This window comes from Pholis gunnellus, assembly GCF_910591455.1.
Source record: "Pholis gunnellus genome assembly, chromosome: 17".
Taxonomy (NCBI): Eukaryota; Metazoa; Chordata; class Actinopteri; order Perciformes; family Pholidae; genus Pholis; species Pholis gunnellus.
Window position 1 is genome coordinate 15,192,037 of NC_136544.1, and position 19,962 is coordinate 15,211,998.

Here is a 19,962-nt window from a genome sequence, read left to right on the forward strand (position 1 = left end):
GCAGGGCGGAGAGAGCGGGGCAAAAAAAGATGGTGTTTGTATAATGTGTCGGTGTCCCATGAGAACGGATCAGTGGGGAGATTGTGTAATAGCAATATGGCTTAATGTGACTGTGTTCCTCTGCGTACAGTGCAGGTGTGTTTACCTGTGTGTGTGTGTATTTAGTTGAAGTTTATAATATGCATATAATATATATGTGTCTAGGTATAGCGTCCATGTCCCTGTTAAGAAATAAATATTTTCCCACTGGTTATTCCCAATGACCTACTTTCTAGTGTGCATATGTGAATAACATTATGCTCACTCAATACGTTTGATCTCCAACCAGCGCCTGTGTGTCGTGCAGATGTGTGTGTGTGCTTTTGTCATCGATGTGTCTATTTCTGCATGCGTGTGTGTGTGTGTGTGTTTGTTTGTTTGTGTGAGTTGCATTTACATTATAGAGAGAAGAGAGGCAGGGGGGGAAAAAAAATAAAAAATCAATCAGGCTCCTCCCTTGGCCCTGTTACCAAGGTGATACAGAGATTCTATCAATGAGCCGAGGTCCCTGTTGCCATGGAAACACTTATGAATGAGAAAGGGCCCAGTAACCGTGGAGACGGTGTGAATGAGGAACTGCCTCATCGGCCTGACACCGTTTTGTGACGGCGTAAACTGAACTCCGTATTATTATCGTCATTGTCCTCCTCGTCATTATCAGTGCTTTTGATATCACCACCGTGATGGAGATTACAAGAAAATGTGTAATTGCGTCGAAATCATGTTTCTCAGATGGCTTCTGTCTTGCATTCCCAATAATGCAGATGTACACGACACGAAACGTGTGTGTGTGTGTGTGTGTGTGTGTGTGTGTGTGTGTGTGTGTGTGTGTGTGTGTGTGTGTGTGTGTGTGTGTGTGTGTGTGTGTGTGTGTGTGTGTGTGTGTGTGTCTGCACACAGTGAGATGCTTCCCCTCTGTCAGCAGCATTAAAGTCTTCCTCCACACATACACCTCCATACAGAGTGTAACATGACGCTTTAGGCTTAATACTGTCGCCACATTTTGAACATCAAGGCTTACTCGCCATCATATTAATTATCATTCCCCACGGATCTCCCTGTCTAAACAGATTGTTACTCTATCATTACTCCTTTCTATTTGTTGCATCTTCTCTCCCCTTGTGCAATACTCGGCGTGTCTCTCCTGCCTCTCCCCCTTCTATTGCCATGCTCTATTGCATTGGTGCAGTGTTCCGTGTTGCAAGCGTCTTCGAGGCTAATATGTCCTCTTGAGCAAAACACTAAATCCTTACCTGCTTTGTGGGTGATGTTGTGTAGCTGAGCCCGCACTCTGACCCCCCCTCCCTAAAAAAATACAACAATGTGTAACTCAAAGAACCTCAAAATGGCAGTACAGGCAAAGTATTTTGCATAGCATTATGTGAATCACTTAAACAATTGATTGTGTATATATACTACACTATATTTAACTTTTTTGTAATGGAGACACTGTTCCTAGATTATCTCAAACATATATTTGCCATATTTTAATAACTCATTGGCTCCTATATACCTTACACATGTACATGTGAGTTGCCAAAGGCCAGGTTTGCCATCACTTATTGACCACACACACACACACACACACACACACACACACACACACACACACACACACACACACACACACACACACACACACAGCTGAAGCACAGTTTAGCCTCGTGACCAAACCAGGGACCTCTCAGTTACAAGTCAGCCTCTGATGAGGCATTTGATACCACACAATGTCATTACAAGGACCCCAGCCTACAGGGCTGGGGGTTGGGGGGGGGCTTCCTGGTAATTCAATACAGCATTCACCCATAGATCCTGGGTCGGTGATACTTTCCCCTTCTTGCCATTTTTATAGGTTTCCAAGCAAAGCAGGCTGTGATTAAGGCTCTGCTGTGTCACTGGGCCTCTTAGTGAAACAGAGGGAAGTGGAAATGTGTCAGAGAGACCGAAAGAGAGAGAGAGAGAGAGAAGTAGGAAGAAGGATGATTCACAGTGTGCGTCAGACGAGGGAACTGACTGGAAGTCTGGCGGCACAAAGGAACATCTTAACCATTTGAAGAACACACACACACACACACACACACATGCTGTTTACAAGTCTGTATCCAGACGATGAGCGGTGATACAGGAGCTGTAACACACATCGCATCACGTTGACTCTGTAGTCTGGCGACGGCTCGGAGAGAGACATTTTAAACGCACCAAGAATAAAAAGAGGTCGAAATGAGCGAGTCAGCATCTCTGCTTTTCACCATCTGCCAGTGCTCCCGCTCCCTCTTTGCCTCCCTCTCTCTCTCTCTCTCTCTCTCTCTCTCTCTCTCTCTCTCTCTCTCTCTCTCTCTCTCTCTCTCTCTCTCTCGCTCGCTCGCTCGCTCGCTCTGTCTCCCCATGTCTCTGACTTTCTCTCTCTTCTAACCTCCCTCTTTGTCCCCCCCACCTTCCCTCTCCTCCCCCATCACTTCATCTCTCCTTTTTTCATTTTATATTTGCCGTCCCGTCCGGTTACAAAACACTGTCCCTTCAGCCCATCCCTCGTCCTGATACACTTCTCTGTCCGACTTCACTTGTCAGCTCTATTGATCAGCTCAGCTCTTAGAGGATTTAACTACAGTGCTCACCCAGTAGCTTGTAATGACCTGGCATGGGGGCTGTTGAAGTGTGTGTGTGTGTTTCTAAAAGCGTATGTGGCTGACTGACAGTGACAAGCTTGACTCGCTTAAATATTGATTGCCCTTTGCAGACTTTTGTGCTTTTATTCTCTCTCCCTTTAGGATCCTGTCCACTGTGGGTTCAGATTTCGACTTGCGGACCCTCAGGGCTGTGCGAGTATTGAGGCCCCTCAAACTGGTGTCCGGTATTCCCAGTAAGTCAAAACGTAGTTTATTAAATTACATTTCTTTCTATGCAGACACCTTTCAGATTTGATTGGAGGATGAAAATAGCACGGAGAAGCGTCTTGTGTCAAGGTGTTATGCAGCTTCTGTGTTGTTGCTGCATAATGCACCCAAAGTGTTCCAACAAAAGTGGTTCTTCTCCGCTCCTTTTTTAAACGTTATAGCGGCAGTCGTGTTCCAGCACCACTGCAGTGTTATTAATAGCCTGGACTCCACTACAAGGCTGAACAGGCAAACCCAGGCTTACTCATCATAAGAGTCGCCGAGCTTCCTGTGAAAACCAAATTAGAGTTCCATTCCAACATGTGATGTGATATATATATATATATACCTTTTACAAAGTGTGATGGGTTTCCACACAACTACAGTTCACATGAAACTAAACGTGTTGCATTTGAGACCCTTTGTTTGTTGGAAAACTCAGGTGTAGTGTTGATTTTACCTCAACTCAATTTGTAGCATATGCTAACTATATTGTGTGATCACAGGTTTAACTGCTAAATACAAAGATGGAGGAAGGAGCAAGTGGCACTTCTCTGCCTTTCAGATCTCTGCAAATGATTCTAATTGTTCAAAAAAAAAGCATTGAAATTGATGATGGATAATAATGTTCTGAACACGGTGTCCTCCAGGCTTACAGGTGGTGCTCAAATCCATCATGAAGGCCATGATTCCTCTGCTGCAGATTGGCCTGCTGCTTTTCTTTGCCATCCTCATGTTCGCCATCATCGGCCTGGAGTTCTACATGGGCAAATTCCACACAACCTGCTTTGACAATCACACAGGTAAACGAGTGTGTTTGTGTGTGTGTGTGTGTAGTGCTAGCTGTACTTCTCCAGCTGTTTGCCACAATGAAGACCTGCTCCAGTTGAGGCAGACTTTGAATACTCACTGTGCAAAAGTTAGAAGAAATTTACCTCAACAAAACAGTCTTTGGCGTTAAATTGTGACGGAAAAGGCACTTTCAAGAGATGTAGTCTAATTCATTGGTCATTTCTGCAAGCTTTGCTCCTTTACCCTGTATGGAGTTTAGATAATAAACGGTTGAAAACGTGTTGTTTGTTGGTCTATGGAGCAATAATGATGAATCTCAAATGTGATTCTAGCAGGTTAGCCTATTTTATTGTGTCATGACTATTTTAGGTCCCCTCTAACTTTTTTTGTTGCCCGTTCCTTCACATATTCCAGAAAGTAAGGGGCAAAATCCTATTTTGAGCCCGATGGAGAGTACTCACTATTCTCGCAAAACTACCGGTATATTTGCATACGCCCCGCCCATTGTTCTGAAACACCTCCCCACTTTCATCCGTGTTCAGGTGAGATCCGAGAAGAGTTTCCATGCGGGACGGAGCCTCCGTCCCGGCTGTGTCCAGAGGGCACCATGTGCAGACAGTACTGGCTGGGACCAAACTACGGCATCACACAGTTTGACAACATCCTGTTTGCTATCCTCACCGTCTTCCAGTGTATCACCATGGAGGGCTGGACCGACCTGCTCTACTATGTATGTACTGCTGACACGATATCTGAAAAACATGGATATCAAAAACACTAAATTCAAGTGTTAAAACGTCCTGTGATTTCCACCCGTACGCACTGAGTCTGCCCGTACAATGGGTACCAGGTCTTGAACAGTGTCATCACTCATACCCACAACTGAATAGTTTCCCGCTGTCAGTGGCAACGGTTGCTAGGAGACCAGAGGGAGATTAGGGTCTTTGAGTGTACTGTAGTCGTCTCTCTCCCCATCTCCTCTACCTATCTTATTCTTCCCGCTTCGTTTCTCTTTCTCTCAGCTCTATTTCCTCCCTCCGTTCCCTTCCTTCCTCTCTTCCCCTCTCACTCTGTGGTCTCTCTCCCTGTGTCCCTCCTTCCCGTTGCTGCTCTATATTTAAAAAGGCCTGTTCAGCCCAAGTTATTCTTGCAGCTGCTGGGGAGGGGAGCGATAAAAGTTTAATGGTAGAAAAAAGGGTCGGCGGTTCATCGGGTACACAGCAGCAATGCCGGCTTACACGCAGGAAGAAGGAAAGATGGGGGGGGGGGAGACAGGGGGACGTTAGACAGGGGAGGCTTTGAGAAGTAGAGCGCAAAGTGGGAAAGAGAAGAGGGGGTCTGGAGGGGGGAAAGGTTCAAATAAAAAAAAACAGTGTAAGGTGAGAAAGGATGGAAATATTGCACCAAAAATGGAAGGAATCAAGGTAAAGAGGAATGAAGGAAATAATGAACGAACATCAAAATGTATGAAAGAAGGAGGGGAAAGCAGGAGAAATGGCTCCCAAAGAAGGACGCAAAAAGGAGAAAACAATAAAGAGTGAATAAAGAAAATGGAGTCTGGACAGCGGGATGGAAGAGACGGAGAGGGAGGGACCAAAGCGTTTGGTATACATTATTTACTCTGCACTGAGCAGCTAAATAGAGTGGCAGATATGCATTTACTTATTGAGATGACTTAAAGCAAAATCATGTCAGCCCTGCTGTTGTTTATATTTCCAACAGCGGTGGACAGCACTTTTGAGTGCACTGACCTCCATTTATTTTAATAGCTGCGCTGTCTGGACATTTAATGATGACTTTGAGGCAATTTTCTAACCTGTTCACTCAGATGTTTTTTTTATTATTACAGTATTGCTTTGAAAGTAAGATGCATACCATGTGTGCAGTACCCTGATGCTAATAAATGCACTTTAATTTGACCAGCAGGCATAATAAATGGCACTTGTAATTTATTTTGTGCACGGCTGCCGAGACGGCTAACAAACCTTTAACTTTCAGCACAAAACGGACCGAAATATAAATATATATATATATATATTGATGCAGCTGTACCCGTTCTACCTGCGCCAAAGAATGTCTAATGTCCCGGTCGATCAAATGTTGGGTCATTATGAGTTGTGAATAATTTCCCAGAGCAAAACATTTATTGCTTTGTCTGATTATCGTGCATGTGTGTGTGTGTGTGTGTGTGTGTTTCCAGAGCAACGATGCCTCAGGGAGTGCATGGAACTGGATGTACTTCATCCCCCTCATCATCATTGGCTCCTTCTTCATGCTCAACCTGGTGCTGGGTGTATTGTCAGGGTAAGTGTGTGTGTGTGTGTGTGTGTTGTGTGTGTGTGTGAGAGAGAGGGTGTTTGTACTTGATTGCATATATGTCACACTAAAAATGCAAGGTAGCTACATGTATCTAAATGTGTGTGTGTGTGTGTGTGTGTGTGTGTGTGTGTCCCTGCAGGGAGTTTGCCAAAGAGAGAGAGCGTGTGGAGAACAGAAGTGAGTTCCTGAAGCTCAGAAGACAGCAGCAGATTGAGAGGGAACTCAATGGTTATTTGGAGTGGATCTGCAAAGCTGGTATGTACAATATACTGCATGTGTGGTTCACTTTTCACACAGACATATACAACAATAACATGTGAGCTTTGTAGTGCAGTACTGCAGTTTGAACACATTGGCGCCTTATATCACGATCAAACAATTAAATAATGAAGCAGGCAAGTTTATAATATAGGTTTAGCTCTCTTCACAATGTAATATAAACTTGAATTACAGCCAATACCTTAGTTGAATATAAGACTTTATTTGAGTTACATTGCTGTGGCAAGGATTAAAGACACTTGTTTGACGCTCGCATAGAGAAGGCTCACTGTTGTCCGTAGTTCTCTTTATCTCTCTTTTCTTTTTATTCTGACTCATCTGCTGAGGGCAGCTAAGATGTAGAGACGATAATGTTGGAAGGAGCAGACAAAGGGGCAGATAAAAAGCACAGACCTTTGATCTTCTTAAAAAAAGACAATCTACATAAAAACCAGGAAGCTGAAATACAAAAGAGGGAGGGATGAGTAGCAAGCACAGGTGCAGGCCAGACACTTTGTTTCCAGTTCAAAATAAAACGAGAAATGGTAATTGAAGATAAGTAAAGATTGATAGATAGTTATTAAATGTGGCATATTAACATTTCCTTTTTCATATGTGTTTTGTAGAAGAGGTCATCTTGGCGGATGATGACAATGAAAATGAATATGATGGTATGAATCTTTTGTTTGTGAATACGTGATGGTGATTTCTAAAAATGATATTAATACATTTAACATATCAGCACTGTGTTCTCGATTAAACGCATGTTTGTTTTTTGTTTTTTCCTATTAACAGGCTCCCGTAGAAGAGCCACAAAGAACCATAAGAGTAAAGCTGAGCTTCTAAACCCAGAGGAAGGGGAGGGAGATCTGGCAGTAGGTAAGATACATACCCTCTGTCTCTCTCTCACACACACGCACACACACACACACACACTCAAAGGCAAACCACAGGTACGTACAGATGCTATCTTATCTTGCATATCAGCATTACCTGACCCTCCTCTCCTCTCCTCTCCTCTCCTCTCCTCTGCTGCTCTGCATTTCTCTTCTCGTGTTATCCTTTCCCCCTTTACGCAACCTCCCCCCTCATCCCTCCATCTCGATAATAACTGTACTCAACCGTATATACAGTATATAAAGGGGGATATTCCAACAAGCAAAAAGGTTATTATTTTGGGAGAGATTTCTTCAATAGCTGCGAGGAGTTTATTGGAAGTGATGTTATACTCACCTGCTCTTCTCATGAGCAGACTGATCAGGTGAATCCAGGTTGAAGCTGTTATTCCTAAATTACATTCACCCTGTTTATTCCCCATACTCTTCTACTTATTACGAAACCACCGGGTCGTAATTACTGAATGTGCTCAAGTAGAGTCTGTTGTGTAATTCATTGTACCTCTTACTGTGTCTAAGTCACAAATCAGGGAAGCAGATTGATTTGTACACTGTGTACATTTTTGATTTTCCAAGAGGCTAATGCTACATAATTATGCCACCACACCAGTAATCACTTCACTGTTCAGCTAGCATTGAACCATTTGCCTTGTTTATCCTTTCAGGGTCACCGTTTGCCCGTGCCAGCTTGAAGAGCTCCAAGCTCGAAGGATCAGATTTCAAGCGGCGGGAGCGACGGCTACGCTTCCTTATCCGACACGTTGTTAAGTCCCAGGCCTTCTACTGGACCGTGCTGTGTTTGGTGGGCCTGAACACCATGTGTGTGGCTGTGGTGCACTACGACCAGCCAGACCCGCTGTCCGATTTTCTATGTGAGTAGGAGGGAGGGGGATACATGCAGCGATTATCTGCACAAATACTCTCATCACAGATTACTGGAAGGGAGTGGGTGAGCAAATTCTGAAGTAAATGTGACTAAATCCGTGAAAGAGCTGACCCAAGCAGTTAACGCAAGCACATCCAAACACACACTGTCTTCCCCAAGCACATATTCTGGCTGTTTCTCTCTCGTTTATTTTTTTTAAATACAAAGGCCTACATTATATGTACACAAACAGACACACGCAAATGGGAATAACATAATTGAAATTTCAAAAAATGCAAATAAGCCAATTAAAAAAACGTGGAAACAAGAAGATGCATTGAAATAAATAAATAAATATATTTTATACAAGCATCATATACCCATAGTTACTTCACCTAAATGGTGTAGCGTAGGCAACAAAACAAAAACTGTTTTATATTTGAAATGTATGCTTAAACAAAACACTGCCCTTCTTCCTCTTCCTCCTCTTCTTTCTCCTCCTCCTCCTCTTTTCTTGGCTTCTTCCCTTCATGTAGATTTTGCTGAATTAATCTTCCTGGGGATATTCTTGACAGAGATGATGGTGAAGATGTACGGCCTGGGCAAACAGGCCTACCTCACCTCCTCCTTCAACTGCTTCGACTGCATCGTGAGTCCCACACAAATATGCACATAAAGCACACATAAGCACAAACTCGTGAGCAGGTGCACACATGTGCACACACTAAACACCGTGTTGATCTGCTGATGTTTGCACGGCTCATTGTGATGAATAAGCACATTGTTGCATATGCTTGTATTTGTGTTAGGTGATATGTGGTAGCATATTTGAAGTGCTGTGGTCCATCATCCAGCCGGGCACGTCGTTTGGCATCAGTGTGCTACGAGCTCTCAGGTTATTGAGGATTTTCAAAGTCACCAAGTGAGTCAACTGTATTATAGTTTATATAGTATTTCATATAATGGACATAAGGTTTCTCTCAATTAAGCACACACTTTCTGTCTATTTTCTTCCAGGTACTGGGCATCTTTGCGTAACCTCGTCGTCTCTCTGCTCAACTCCATGAAGTCCATCATCAGCTTGCTCTTCCTGCTCTTCCTCTTCATAGTTGTCTTTGCCCTGCTGGGCATGCAGCTCTTCGGAGGACAGTCAGTGCTGTTTTCCTTTCACCTTGCCTTCTCTCTCTCTCTCTCTCTCTCTCTCTCTCTCTCTCTCTCTCTACTCCTCTCCTTCCTTTTTGATAGTTTACGTTTGATATTTAATATAAGACATTGGTGTCTGTTATTTGCTAGTTTGGTTAATTCATTTTTGGAGTACTTTTTAAGTAAAAAACATTTGTTCTGCTCGTACGATGCTTCTGTTTTTCTTTGCCCTCACACTGTTGTTTTTCATCTCTCTCACCCATTTGATTTTTTTTCCCCCCTGCTAGGTTTAATTTTGAAACTGGCACTCCTCCAACCAACTTCGATACCTTCCCCGCAGCAATAATGACAGTGTTCCAGGTGAGCAGAGGAGACGATGTAAAGGGGGGGAAGGGAGGGAGATGCTGGTGGAGGGAGGGAGGGGGAGCGCAGTGGTAGGAGAAGACGGGGGTTGGATTAGGACCAAACGGTTTAATGACTAAAGAGGATTTACACACGAGGAAGTGAGATAAAATTATAGCATGCTACTTTAGAATTCTTAAATGTGATTAGTCAAAAACCTAATTGTGCTAAAGCTTGCCTACGTGGTAAAGGTGTGTATGTGTCTGAGGGTGACTGTGTGTTTTGACTGCAGCATTTTAGATGAATGAATATTGTGTGTGTGTTCTAACCCTAATCATAAAATGAAGTAACTACATGTCCTTGGAGTGAATATGGCCTCGTCTGACTACTCATATGTGTGTGTTTTTGTGCCTGTGTGTGTGTGTGTGTGTGTGTGTGTGCTAGATCCTGACTGGCGAGGACTGGAACATGGTGATGTACGATGGCATCAAGTCTCAGGGCGGAGTCAACAAGGGCATGGCCTTCAGTGTCTTCTTCATTGTCCTCACACTTTTTGGCAACTGTATCCCTTAACCGTGAAAATGCAAAAAAAAAGCATTCAACGCATTCACACATATATATGTATGAAGACAATTGCAGTTATGCTTTACATTATTGTTCAGTCACTGACTTTAGACTGAATACACATCAATGCAAATTCAGGTGCATATGTATTTACACAGATATTGATACTTTTCTGTACTTTTTCTTTAAAAAAAAGCTCATTCTGTAATCCAAATAATTGCATGATGCATAAACATGCACGAGCAAACTCCTACATGCTGGATTCCCTTTAACTCTGTGATCAGACACTCTGCTGAATGTGTTCTTGGCCATCGCTGTGGATAATTTAGCCAACGCACAGGAACTGACCAAGGTACACTCCAGTCCAATTGTATTTAAAATCTCTGTACCATGTATTTTCTGAAGGCTAAGAATCAATGGAGTTATGCTCCTCTCCTCCACAAATTATTTCTGCGTCCTTCACACCCACCTCATTCATCTCTTGCTTTTGATTTTCTTCCTAATCTGTCTGCAGGATGAACAGGAGGAAGAGGAGGCTGCCAGTAAGAAGGTCGCCCTGCAGAAAGCCAAGGAGGTGGCTGAAGTCAGCCCGCTGTCTGCTGCCAACCTTTCCATTGCAGCGTGAGTTGCTGTCTCTATTACTGTCACACTCTCCTTTTTTGTGTCCATTTTAAGACACTTTCACGTCAGGCAGGAAATTTAGGGCGTAACATTTGCACATCTTTAAAGCAACTCATTCAGCAACTACAAGTCAAGCACGTATGCAAGATTCAGCATTTTTTTTGGAGAAAGGCACAGTGTACTGCGCTAACGCAAAGACCTTTTGGAATGAGGAGAAGGATTATAAACCTCAGTCTCAAAGTGTATGTACAGTAAGCCACATAGAATTTGGCCCACTTCAAATACCGACCAAAAGCACACTTCTTGATGTCGCTTACAAGGATTGTGTTGTCACTGCTGCAAATAGTTGACTAAATTACCCTCATCCAAAAAGATTCTTTTTTTTCTATTTTTGTTTAAAATGGAACAAACATTTTTCATCAGAACAGGAACAATTATTTTATTTAAAATGTGTTAAAATGCTTTCAATCGAGGATCTTTCAGTTTCTTCCATCCGTAGTTAAACATGAACAGTTGGAGCAATGTTTTGAATCTGACAACAGCACATTTTGTGATAAACTAAAACATGCATGCCCCCTTCTTACGCCCTCTTTCTGTCAAGTTCTCCCTATCTTTTCTTCTTTTTTTTTCTTTTACTCTGTCTCACTCTTTTGTGCATACTAAAACACAAACACACACACACACACACACACACACACACCCCACACACACTAGCCAGTGTTGGATTGATCCGGGCCAGCCCTCCTCTGGTCAGGAGAGTCAGAGTCTTTGATCTCTTTTCTCTGTATACACAGGGGTCTTTCCTTTCTCTACTGGTAAAGTTCACACACTCACACTCACAGAGACACACACACACTCACACACACACACACACCACTCTGTGGTCTGTCCTGAAAAAAGCACAACAGGGGAGCCCACGTCTGCTTAGAAATACCACACGCACAACACGTACGCACGGTTCTGACCTTTACAGCTTTGATACAGCAGCCTTTGCCCACTTCATATCACACACATATTATTACACCCAGATGCAATAAGCAGACATGCCCAGGAGTTAAACATAGTCATAACGTGTTCATCATTGCGTTAATCACACTGTTTCTTGTTCCTGTATGTATTGTACGTCACTGTGCTGTGAGCATTTGTGTCTGTGTAGCAGTAAACGTTACCTGGGAGTCCTACTGAGGTTAAATATCTACCTGTCAATACAATGCACATGTATATGCGTGTGTGTGTGTGTCTGTGTGTAAGAGCGAGAAAGTGTGTGTGTGGGATTAGTTTGAAAACCAACTGAATCAGAATCCAGCAGCTTACTAAGGTTGTTTCAATCATTTTGTTCTTTAAAAGCTAAGATGCTAGAATAGAGTCGATAGAGTCTTAAATTAGATTTTGGCTAACTGTTCAAATGTGTGTGTTATCACAGTCCTAGCGATGTAGGGATGCAGAGTGCATTCCATTTTCCTGTATCAGTGTGAATCCAATTCCCTCATTCATGAAATATAAAAAAGGAAAGACATTCCAGTGGAGAAAGTCCTTGTTTTTCCAAGCAGGATTTTGAACATGGGGACATCAGTGGGGCATGAATAATCTCTTAAGAAGATATTCTATGGTAGATGCAGGAGGAGGCTGCCACACAAGCTACTTAAAACCCTCGGAAAACAGTTGTAAGGCAACATAAGTCGAACAAGTACTCTCAGAATGACAGCACAGTGCACCATTAAACATCCATACAATCTAAACAGATTGCAGGAATACAGTAACAGTTACTTTTTATCACGTTACTGATTTGAGTCTAAAAGGCTGGAAGGAGTTTATGCACTGCAGCTTGAGATAACAGTCTTAAAATTATGCTAAACTAGCTTTTCCATTTAGAATAGTTTTTTGATTTAGCAAAGCATAACAATGTTCTCGTTAGTTAACTTTGTGTAACCCTTTGAAGGGTTTATTATCATCAGCAAAGGCTACCGGTATGAGTACATTGCACCACAGTGACTGGACATGAACTGGAAAAACAAAGAAACATTCAGATATAGATTTCAACATTAAAGGTATTGTGCAGACAAATAGGAACATCAGAGATAATGCTAGGAGTTCAGATAGATATGGTAAAAGACGGAAAGACTGATCAGGACAGAGCGGCAGTTGGCATGCAGGATAAGTGAATGATGCAAGAGAAATGCAATTTTGAAGATTGAAGAAAGGAAGACAGCGAACAAAAACAAATGGGATTGTTCTAGATTCACAGTTGAAACAAACTGCAGAGGTGAGTGTGTGTGTGTGTGTGTGTGTGTGTGTGTGAATGTCTGTGTGCATGTGTTTTGCCTGTGTATGTTTGTGTGTGAAGGGTTGCATTCCAAAATGCTCAATATCTCAGAAATATAGCGAACTTATTTTAGTTGTAATTCAGTTTTTAAAGCACATTTTATTAGAATAGCACGCTGGGGTGAGCCGGCTGTTTTATAAATGATAGATGGATAGCCCATTTTGGAATGAAATCCTCCTTCTGTTCTTTCGTGTCATCTCACTCACCAGCTGTTTCCCTCCTCAGCAACAAAGTACACAGTGAGTGTCACAACGCTACCGACCCCTTTCTGGACTGGTATTTATTTATTTGTTTATTCATTTCTGAATCCTTTCTGTTTATTGACTTTAAAACCATCCCCTGCTTTCTTTTGTGTTTTAGAAAAAAAGCCTCCTTTCCTTGTCCCCTTTGTCCCCCAACTTTTCTATGAAGTACATACCTGACTTTCTTTAGTTGTTATTTGTGTTGGCTTATTTTTAAAAGTACATTTTCTGTTGCCTTCACCTCGCAGTGCGCCTGTTGCTTTACTGTGGTTGACTTTGGGTCTTGACAGAAAAGGAAGTTATTTACTGGCAGACGTTTTGGAGGGTAAGGAACGTGGTCACTGACAGTTTTCTGGTGTTTCTCTATCAAGTAGATCTAAACACGACGTAGTCCCTGGAACCAATAACAGGTTCTCGTGATCATTGTGACTTTGCCATCTATTCAATTTAGCTTGGTGGGGATTTTGGGGTGCATAAAACCGGTTGATTAAACTGTTTCTACTTTAGTTTGTGTAGGTTAGTTGTAGATTATTACAACATATTCTGACCTTGCCTCAGTGTTATCTTCTATTGTGTGTCCATACATGGTTTACCAAAGTAGGGCTGCCCTGCCCGGTGCTTTGGCAAACTGTGTAGACACCCAACACTTAGTTTTGTTGAGCTGCCTCGTTCTATCCAGCCAAATGACCCTTTAAATGTCTGTGGCCCCCCCAGTGTGTTTTCATGTCCTGGCTATTTTATGTACTTATATTTTGGTGTTAGTTTTCACATCACTCTCATGTCTTTGTGTGTGTATTCTCAGTGCAGTACATGTCTTTAAACAGGCCTTTGATTCTGTCAATCACTTCCTCCCCGTCCACCCTGCTTCATTTTTGCAGCAAGGAGCAGCAGAAGAACAACAAGGGGATCAACAAGTCGGTGTGGGAACAACGCACCAAGGAGCTGAGGAGGCAGACGCTGGTGTCCAGCCGCGAGGCCCTCTATAACGAGCTGGACGCTGACGAACGCTGGAAGGCAAGGACAGGGAGGGAGGAGCAAAACAATGTAAAGGACAAGGCCAACAAAGCCCCCTAGACTTGTGCTATCAGTGTACACAAGTGACGGGAATGATGATGATGATGACTTCTGTTAACATGTTGCTTGCCTGGTGGTCTCTAGGACATTATTTGTTGATGGTAGATTAAAATGACTTGTCTTTAATCTCCGCCTCTCTACCCTTCCCTCTCCTTGCAGGTGAACTACTCGCGTCAGATCCGTCCAGACATGAAGACCCACCTCGATCGACCGTTGGTGGTTGACCCCCACGAGAACCGCAACAACAACACCAACAAGACCACCGCAAACAACTCGGACCTCTGCTTCAGCCAGCACCATCCCGCCGATGAGCTCCACAGACAGACGCGCCTCCACGAGCACAGCGGCCAAGGTGGTGGCGGAGGAGGCTCGGCTCCGGCCCGGCCTCCCTTGGACCGGGGCGAGTCCACAGAGAGCAGGCGGAGTCGCAAAGGCGAGCACCACCACCACAGCTCTCACGTCCGATTGGACGCCACGGTGATTCCCGGGCCCGGCTCGGAGGAGAGGCCCTCCAGGCGGCATCACCACACCTGCAGTGGCAGTCGAGGGGGCGGGCAGTCGGAGCACAGGAAGCCCAGATCGCACCGAAAAAGTGCCGAAGACGGCGAGGATGGCGGGGGAGGAGCCGGAAAAACAGGGAGACACAAGAACAAAGGAGTTGACGGAGGGGGAGAAGGAGGAGAGCAGGAGGGCGCTGGGGATGGCAGTGAGAGGAGGCCGAGAAGAAATCGCCATGGCAACCAAACTGAGGGCGAGGGGAGGAGGATGTGCCAGCACAGAAGGAAGTATGTCCACTGCACACGTCTGTAGATAATTGTAACAATGTCACACCTTTCTCTGGATATAATCTCTACCTTTCCCTTCTTTTTTCTCCTTGCTCCATCTTAACTTTCTTTTTGTTGGCTTTCTCTTTGCTCCCTATTTCTAGGGATTGCAGTGCCCCGAATCTCTCTACTACACGGCCCATTCAAAAGAGCCTCTCCAGGCAGGACAGCCAGTACAGTGAGGATATGGACAACCTCATGAATACCAAACTGGTCTCTGGCTCACCCGGCGACGGTCCCCCTAATCCAGTTGCCCACCACATTGTGGCCCCGGGCTTCGGGTCTGCCCTCCATCTCGCCAACAGTGGCACTCATGGGAGTTTGGTCACATTAGATAGCTACGGGAGCATTGCCCATCACCGTACCAACAGCGTCATCAGGCTGCCCCACCCTGACTACACAGCTTTAGACATGCCAATCTTTCCATCCACCAATGCCATACTGCAGAGTAAGTGCAACGTTAATGTGTAGTTTTCCTTCTATTATCTTGTATTCCCCTCTTTCACAATTTACTCATCTCATCTTCGCTCCTTTTTTTCTCTCTCCCTCTTTGATCCAGTCAATAAGAATGCCAACACAGAGCCTTTGCCAGCAAAGGAGGATAAGGACGACGACGATGACGAGAAGGGAGGTGAAGGCGGACCCAGGCCCATGCCTCCCTTCAGCTCCATGTTCATCCTGTCCACAACCAACCCGTAAGTTGGATTGTTACGAATAGCTTGCACCCACACTCACCTACACTATATTAATCAACACAGGCTGACACACAGGAATGAATTCTTGAGGTATTCACCCAACATTTTTTTGTTTTTTTTGTGGATGAAAAATCAATCTACTATTGAGTCACAGCTGCAGCACAGCTTGCATGTGCACACACCCAAACACCAGCATACATATGCAGAGTACTCTTACAGTTAAAAAGCAAATACATGATACTCACAAAGATATAATGGTCTGCACAGCACTGATGCAAGAGAAGAAGAAACAATCTGTCTTTGTGTTCTCCTATAGGTTTCGGCGGGCGTGTCACTACATCTGCACCCTGCGATATTTTGAGATGTGTATCCTGTTGGTCATTGCCATGAGCAGTATTGCCCTGGCAGCTGAAGACCCGGTCTGGCCCGAATCCCCTCGCAACAACGTAAGAACGTGAACACACGTTTACGTACCGATGACTTTGTTCAACATGCTGCTATTATTTTTATTTAACATGCTGTTTGTCTTTGTAGTGTCACTCCAGCCATGTGTGAAGCTGGATCAAAAGTGTCACATAAGACTAAAATACCATCAACACTTAAAATATATCACACTTTAATGTCACATTTTTGGTCAGCAACTGAAATCATCATGTTGTTGCATATCCACCCTGTCAATCTTTTCCACTAGCTGGGTGCAGCAGCAAATCATTCCTTCTGTCTCTTTGTCCAGGTTCTACGTTATTTCGACTATGTCTTCACGGGAGTATTCACGTTTGAGATGCTGATAAAGGTAAGGCAATGTGCACGATCAACGACTTCCTCCAGAGGTATTGAGAAGCCCAGCCCGAATGATGATTGGACGCTTTTCATTGCTCTTCGAGGCGCAATTGCACATCCACACCCAGGGGTTCACATCTCATAATCAGGTTCTCTTCTTGCTCCTTTAGATGGTGGATCTGGGGCTCGTCTTGCACCAGGGCTCTTATTTCCGGGACTTATGGAACATCCTTGACTTTATAGTGGTTAGTGGTGCTCTGGTGGCCTTCGCCTTCACGTAAGTCTCCCTCCTGCTGTCCTCCTCTCTTCCCTCCTTGCTCCACCTTCCCTTCTGCCTATCTACTGCCTCACTGGCACCTTGGAGTACAGCCTCACCTCTTATTCTTTATTCATCCATCATTTCTGTTCTTTCTTTCATACTCTCTCGCACGTTTTCTCTCTTTCTCTCAGTATTTCTATATTCTCTTGTCTCCTGTCCCCTCCTCTACTAGACTTTTTCTTACCTATGCTTACAAATGGCCAATCCTCTATAGTTGGCCATTTTATTCTGCTTTTTATCTCTCATTCAACTCTACAGTCATGCCATTTCTAAGCCCCTCCACCAACCCCATACGCCCCAAACATGTTAAAAAAAAAAATAGTATCCCAGCATCCCCTTCCTATCCGCCTCTTCTACCCCCGTGAGAGGTGAGGACCACCCTTTGCACCTGTAACCCTTTAGTGCCCAGGGAGTTCTTGAGTTAAAAGCCCTATGTGAAGGCTGGCCAGGTCATGCTGAGCTGGCTCTCAAAAATCTCCGCACCTTTCTCCACGGCCAAGCAGGTACTTTAAACCCTAATTAATCTGCATGACTGTGAGGATAACAATGCAGTTCAATTTGCATATCTGGGGTACGTTAGGGCTTACTTCATGAGCACGATACTGGGTACAAAGCATGAATTGTGGGTTCTAGAATTTGCTGTCATGCATCGGTGGGGAGAATATGAAGGGGGAGCAGACCTTTAGGACTGCAGTCAACGTTAAATGTAATGTGATATTGCTGTAGTTTGAAGACATTTGGTGTGATAAGTTGACAATGATAATGCTGACCTCCGACACAAATACTCACAGGTCATCTGCAGAAATATAAGGTTGTGATTCTTTTTCTTTCTGAAAAGAGAAAAAGGAGAAAAAGATTTGCTAGTTGCGTTGATCCTTCCACATGTTCGATGTGCAAGTAAGTGACCATGTGTACTTCCCTCTTATGGATGCATTGGTGATGCGGAGCTGAAAATAGTAAATGTTAAAGTTACCCCAAGGAGTTTTTGACTGGTCATGAAACAGTCTCAATGTTATACCGATACCTCTATATGATCTACATACTTGTGTGTATTTTATTTATGAAATACATTGCGAGACATGGTATTACATCAATATATGAATTTATGTTGGTGGCTAAAACAAAGCTAGCTAACTCTTTGGCTAACATTAGTTGAACGTAGCTACGGTTAGCTGCGTTTGTCGAGCAAAGCAAAAGCCTTCTGTGACTATGAGCATGATACCCAACATGCACCAGGCAGACGACAGTAGTTTGTCGTTGAGCTGTGTTTGAAAATGAAAAAAATAGTGTTAGAATGAAGTTGCTTCTTTATTCAAGATCAAGACTTAAGGCGGTGGCGCTCATGGGAAATGCAGTTTTAATTTTGTGAAAACACTACTGCTTTTATCCACAGAGGCCACCAAAATCAACACAAAATGAATGTTTCTTGTAGTTGAATGTTAATGGCTACAGTAAATTATCATGACTGTGAATCCAGTTAGACCGGTTGCTCTGTCGGCATTCATATCATATGGCATCAAACCTCCTCTTGTGTTGGGTGACTGAAGTTAATGGATTTGGATGGGGGGACAGAAATGTCATCATCGGGATGATGCATTTGCTAAATTTGAGATACTTGAGGCCATATGACTGTTTTCATTAATCCAACTATATATTGTCAAATTTTAGTGGAAGTGAATTGAAATGATGATGATCTGCATCCATAAAAACGCAAGGTCTCCATATCCATGTGTATCAAAATGAACTGATGAATGATTTTTCTCGGCATGATATGCTCCAACATTGTCCCCTCAGTGCTCCTGTTTTTCCATCGGTCTGGAGTTTGGTCCAGATCACTCAGCTTTCAAATCACCTTAAATATGTGGACGCCGAACTGCAGTAAAGCCTTAAGTTCTTCCTCACAGCCAAAGAAGACTTGAGCAGAATACCTGGCCGTCCCTGTTTATAATTATCTCCCCGTCCTCCTTTGCTCTTTGTCCATCCTTTCACCTCTTTCACGATTCATACCAACATCCAACATACTTTCAGGTCAACAAGGAATATTAGGAAGGAAAGATCCCACAGACTTATGAAGTTGGGAAAATGTATCTTTTGATCTCATTTTTATCAGGCAAAATTCAGTGTTACAGCTCCCCACTGGGTATTCAGGGAAACAAACAATGGCTCTCTGCACTGTAGCTTGCGGCAAGCAGTATCCATTACATAATTATACATTAAGTCCTATAATATTCTGCTTTGTCATTGGATTTTATTTGTATGTATTCCATGTCCTATGGAATCCATGCACAATGGTTTTGCAGCTAATTGTGGGGATACGGAGTAGCCTACACACTTTGAAGATTTTAATGTGTCTTCAGCTGAAGAAACGAACATTTGAACAAATACTTTGCCTTTGCGCAGTAGTACTATGGTAGTGATTGCAGGCCAGCATGGACATGACAACTTGTTTGTCCTTTTTAGAGAAATATGAACTTGGCAGGTGCTCCAGGGTTCTAATGGTGGTGCCCCATCTGTAAGACTGGCTTTTGCTCCAGCCTTTCTCTCTGAATCACTTTTGTGTGTTTGTTAACTCTCTTCCCCCTAATTTCTAGTTGTGTATGTGTTTCTGTTTTTTCTATATATATGTATATATATCTGTGTGCTTCTGTCCTTAACTCCGTGTTGTCTAACCTCTGTCTGCTACATATTTATGTGTGGGTCTATATTTCCTCTCTCTCTCTGACTAAGTCTATACTTCCTAGGGAAATGTTAACTATGGACTAATAAATAGATGTATGCAGTGATACAATGAAATGTGTTTCGAATCAACAGAAAAATTCAGCATGTTCAAATAGCACAGCAGCTAAACATATATATTTAAAGTGATTATAACATGAATTTAAAAAACAGAAAATTGTAAATATAGAGGGAAAGGGGTACATACTGTATATTAAAATAAAGACAAACTCACAAAACAATCAATTAAGCCAGTTGAGCCAATGAAGTCTGATTTA

The 19,962-nt window shown here is 43.3% G+C and overlaps 1 protein-coding gene across 1 annotated transcript in view; it reads left to right on the top strand.

The window, feature by feature from the left end:
• cacna1aa (calcium channel, voltage-dependent, P/Q type, alpha 1A subunit, a) overlaps positions 1 to 19,962 on the top strand; it is a gene marked incomplete at both ends in the record, with an annotated part of 69,185 nt that overhangs the window by 20,725 nt on the left and 28,498 nt on the right. The window contains 23 exons of the mRNA XM_079176766.1: positions 2,808 to 2,899; positions 3,563 to 3,715; positions 4,247 to 4,434; positions 5,905 to 6,008; positions 6,163 to 6,278; positions 6,908 to 6,952; positions 7,077 to 7,160; positions 7,843 to 8,049; positions 8,579 to 8,691; positions 8,852 to 8,964; positions 9,060 to 9,191; positions 9,473 to 9,545; positions 9,972 to 10,089; positions 10,376 to 10,443; positions 10,606 to 10,712; positions 13,261 to 13,311; positions 14,156 to 14,321; positions 14,511 to 15,136; positions 15,280 to 15,623; positions 15,735 to 15,870; positions 16,187 to 16,316; positions 16,604 to 16,663; positions 16,821 to 16,927. Of these exons, the coding sequence (XP_079032892.1) occupies positions 2,808 to 2,899; positions 3,563 to 3,715; positions 4,247 to 4,434; positions 5,905 to 6,008; positions 6,163 to 6,278; positions 6,908 to 6,952; positions 7,077 to 7,160; positions 7,843 to 8,049; positions 8,579 to 8,691; positions 8,852 to 8,964; positions 9,060 to 9,191; positions 9,473 to 9,545; positions 9,972 to 10,089; positions 10,376 to 10,443; positions 10,606 to 10,712; positions 13,261 to 13,311; positions 14,156 to 14,321; positions 14,511 to 15,136; positions 15,280 to 15,623; positions 15,735 to 15,870; positions 16,187 to 16,316; positions 16,604 to 16,663; positions 16,821 to 16,927 (3,333 nt within the window). The remainder of the gene's footprint in view (positions 1 to 2,807; positions 2,900 to 3,562; positions 3,716 to 4,246; positions 4,435 to 5,904; positions 6,009 to 6,162; positions 6,279 to 6,907; positions 6,953 to 7,076; positions 7,161 to 7,842; positions 8,050 to 8,578; positions 8,692 to 8,851; positions 8,965 to 9,059; positions 9,192 to 9,472; positions 9,546 to 9,971; positions 10,090 to 10,375; positions 10,444 to 10,605; positions 10,713 to 13,260; positions 13,312 to 14,155; positions 14,322 to 14,510; positions 15,137 to 15,279; positions 15,624 to 15,734; positions 15,871 to 16,186; positions 16,317 to 16,603; positions 16,664 to 16,820; positions 16,928 to 19,962) is intronic.